Source organism: Calonectris borealis, unplaced genomic scaffold, assembly GCF_964195595.1.
Source record: "Calonectris borealis unplaced genomic scaffold, bCalBor7.hap1.2 HAP1_SCAFFOLD_49, whole genome shotgun sequence".
NCBI classification, from domain to species: Eukaryota; Metazoa; Chordata; class Aves; order Procellariiformes; family Procellariidae; genus Calonectris; species Calonectris borealis.
In genome coordinates, this window is record NW_027441458.1 from 332,019 (window position 1) to 335,529 (window position 3,511).

The 3,511-nt window shown below is 54.3% G+C and overlaps 1 protein-coding gene across 1 annotated transcript; it reads right to left on the reverse strand.

Moving 5' to 3' along the window:
- Positions 1 to 1,978: 1,978 nt before the first annotated feature.
- Positions 1,979 to 2,914, reverse strand: LOC142076406 (olfactory receptor 14C36-like). The gene has a single exon (XM_075138706.1). The coding sequence runs from the start codon at positions 2,912 to 2,914 to the stop codon at positions 1,979 to 1,981; it is 936 nt and encodes a 311-aa protein (XP_074994807.1).
- Positions 2,915 to 3,511: the final 597 nt, after the last annotated feature.

The window sequence follows — 3,511 nt, forward strand, 5'->3', positions numbered from 1 at the left end:
TTGATATTTGCCAATTTGTTTAGATTTCTGAAAGTTATATGGTTTAGTTTTCGGTAGTGCTGTGAGGAGCAGGGAGTTGGACTCCATGATCCTTATGGGTGCCTTCCAGCTTGAGATATTCTAGGATTCTAGGATTGTGGATGGCATGGAAAGGCATTTAAAGGACAATGCAATCATCAGGCACAGTCAGCATGGGTTCACAAAGGGAAGGTCCTGTTTAACCAATCTGATATCCTTCTATGATAAGGTCACCTGCCTCGTGGATGAAGGGAAGGCGGTGGATGTCATTTTTCTGGATGTCGGAAAGGCTTTTCATACCGTCCCTCACAGCATCCTTCTGGGCAAGTTGTGCAGCCGTGAGATGAGGGGGTTCCCGGAGCACTCACGGGTGAAGAACTGGCTGGACGGCAGGGCTCAAAGTGTCGCAGTGAACAGGGCTGCATCTGGCTGGCAGCTGCTCACCAGTGGTGTTCCTCAGGGCTCCATCCTGGGGCCGTTCTATACATTTATCAATGTTCAATGTATTTCTCAATGACCTGGAGGCAGGAGTGGAATCTGTTGTTAGCAAGTTTGCTGATGATCCCAAACTGGGAGGTGCTGTTGACTCTCTCGAGGGATGAGAGGCCTTGCCGAGGGATCCGGCTAGGTTGGAACATTGAGCAGTCATCCTGAAGGGCATGACATTCAACGAGTCCAATTGCCGGGATCTGCACCCGGGACGGAGTAACGCTCCGGACACAAGTACAGACTGGGAGAGGAGTGGCTGGAGAGCAGCCCTGCAGAAAGGGGTCTGGGGGTGCTGGTTGGCAGCAGGCTCCATGTGAGTCTCAGCCTGGGCTTGCCCCACAGCAGTGCCTGCTGCAGGGTGCTGCAGAGCTCTGGGCACTCACACCACAGCCCCAACCTCTCGGAAGGACACAGAAGCTCCTGGGGGTGGGGAGGGGCTCTCATCCTCCCCATCACTCCCAGGGCTCAAGGACAGCAATGGCCCAAGGAATTGGTTCCGTCACTCTTGGGGTGCTGTTGTGTCCTTTCCAGAAGAGCCCCCACACAGCCTCTGCCACCCCCACCCCCAGGTCCAGTGGCACGGGAGCTGCCCCAAGCTGCTGAACAGAAAAACCTCTTTCTCCTGCTTCTTGCCTTCTTTCTGACCCACGCGTGGTGCTCCACTCTTCTCCAGGGAAACCCCTGCTCCACAGAGAGCCTTTCCCCAGGGGAGTGTGTCCATGCTGGCCTGGCCAGTTGTTGCTGGCTCCCTCCCCTGAGGTGCCCACAGGGCCCGGAGCTGGTGCTGCTGCTCTGCAGAGCTGCCCTGGGAACATGGGATGACTCCCTTTGGGCTATGCATCCTTCAGGTTAGCCCTTTTCCTTTGGGTGACTCCACTTTTGGAGGAAGTTTTGGAAACCTCCATTCACTATCCACCCCGAGGCACCCAGTGACCCAGAGATGCCCTGTGCTCTCCTGGTGGGTTCAGATCCCCTGTCTGAAGGTCGGGCATCTTTGACCAGCCCTGCCATATGTGAGAGAGCCTCAAGCAGATACCTTTTGACCGTCCAGGATCTCCATGGCATTGGGCACCAGTAAAGTGAAGGCTCACTCCAGCCCTCATTCCCTCACACATCAAGCCATGCCCTTGTCCCCCTAAGCCAATGCAGCACCCAAGCCCAACAGCAGGGCCTTTTCGCCTGCAATTCCCTGAGCGTCTTCTGCACTCCACTGTGGAAAGAAGAGCCCAAGCTGCACACGCTGCACGCAGGCAATCCCCTTTATTTACAGACATGCCACAAAGGAGGCCAGCATTGGCGCAGTGATAGACTCATGGAGAGAAGGCCTTTGGGCCAGACAGACTGGCTTCAGCCTGTTGAGAAGGAGGATGAAAGCAAACATTTCTGATCACGATTAAAACCAGTACAATGCCCAAAGGACACAAGTTGCCTGAGATCACTTGGAGAAACCTTGTGAAGAGAGATGGGCAGCTTATTGCTGCTGAAATACTACTTCTCGAATCAGGTTCTTCAGGGCATTCTTGAGTTCCTTGTTCCTCATGCTGTAGATGATGGGGTTCACTGCTGGAGGTACCACTGAGTAAAGAACTGTCACGACCAGATCCAAGGATGAGGAGGAGATGGAGGGGGGCTTCAGGTAGGCAAACATGGCAGTGCTGACAAACAGGGAGACCACGGCCAGGTGAGGGAGGCACGTGGAGAAGGTTTTGTGCCACCCCTGCTCAGAGGGGATCCTCAGCACAGCCCTGAAGATATGCACATAGGACAGCACGATGAAAATAAAACACCCAAAAGCTACTGAAAGGCTAAACTCTATAAGCCCAACTTCCCTGAGGTAGGTGTGTGAGCAGGAGAGCTTGAGGATCTGTGGGATTTCACAGAAGAACTGGTCCACAGCATTGCCCTTGCAGAGGGGTAGTGAAAATGTATTGGCAGTGTGCAGCATAGCGTTGAGAAACCCACTGCCCCAGGCAGCTGCTGCCATGTGGACACAAGCTCTGCTGCCCATCAGGGTCCCATAGTGCAGGGGTTGGCAGATGGCAACATAGCGGTCATAGGCCATTATGGTGAGAAGATAAAATTCTGCTGATATCAGAAACACAAAGAGAAAGAGCTGGGCAGCACATCCTGAGTAGGAGATGACCTTGGTGTCCCAGAGGGAATTGACCATGGATTTGGGAACAGTGGTGGAGATGGTACCCAGGTCAAGGATGGAGAGGTTGAGGAGGAAGAAGTACATGGGGGTGTGGAGGCGGTGGTCGCAGGCTATGGCGGTGATGATGAGGCCGTTGCCCAGCAGGGCAGCCAGGTAGATGCCCAGGAAGAGCCAGAAGTGCAAGAGCTGCAGCTCCCGCGTGTCTGCGAAGGCCAGGAGGAGAAACTGGGTGATGGAGCTGGTGTTGGACATCTGCTGCCTCTGGGAATGGGGGACTGTCCAAGAGGGAAAAGACAGTGACAAGTTAGGAGAGACTTCTCTGAGCAAAATCAAAGCCATTTCTCATAGGAACCCCCCAAAGTGTCTCTCTCCATTCAGGAAGACCTTTGGCAGGTCCCTTGCACGAACTCTGGTTGGTGCTGGCTGAGGGTGCCCCAGGGAGCCGCAGGCTCTGCTCTGGGCTCTGCAGGAGTCAGTCCTGCCCCAAAGCAAAAGGGAAACAGGAACATGGGGTGATCTCAGATTAAATCCACTCGTGATATCAAAGAGCTTCTCAGCATTGTCGCTGCCAATTCACCTGCCTGCAGAGCAGAGCTGTGGGGGTTTTGGTTTGTGCCTTCTGGTCTGGTTGCCCCACCACAGCTGAGCCGTGTTTCTAATGCAGAAATCCTGGGCATTTCTGCTGTACTGCAACTGAAATCGTGTGGGTCCTGAGAGGACCTGACTGTCCCTCAGTGCAAAGTGAGGACAGCCGCTCTGTCCATCAGTCCTGATCTCAGCTGCCCTGTGCTGGCAGCTCTTTCAGCTGGAGGACTATGGCACTCCCGTGTTCCCCCCAAAAGAAACCGG

Coding starts and splice junctions, on each gene's coding strand:
- LOC142076406 (XM_075138706.1), bottom strand. CDS start 2,914: ATGTCCAACACCAGCTCCATCACCCAGTTTCTCCTCCTGGCCTTCGCA.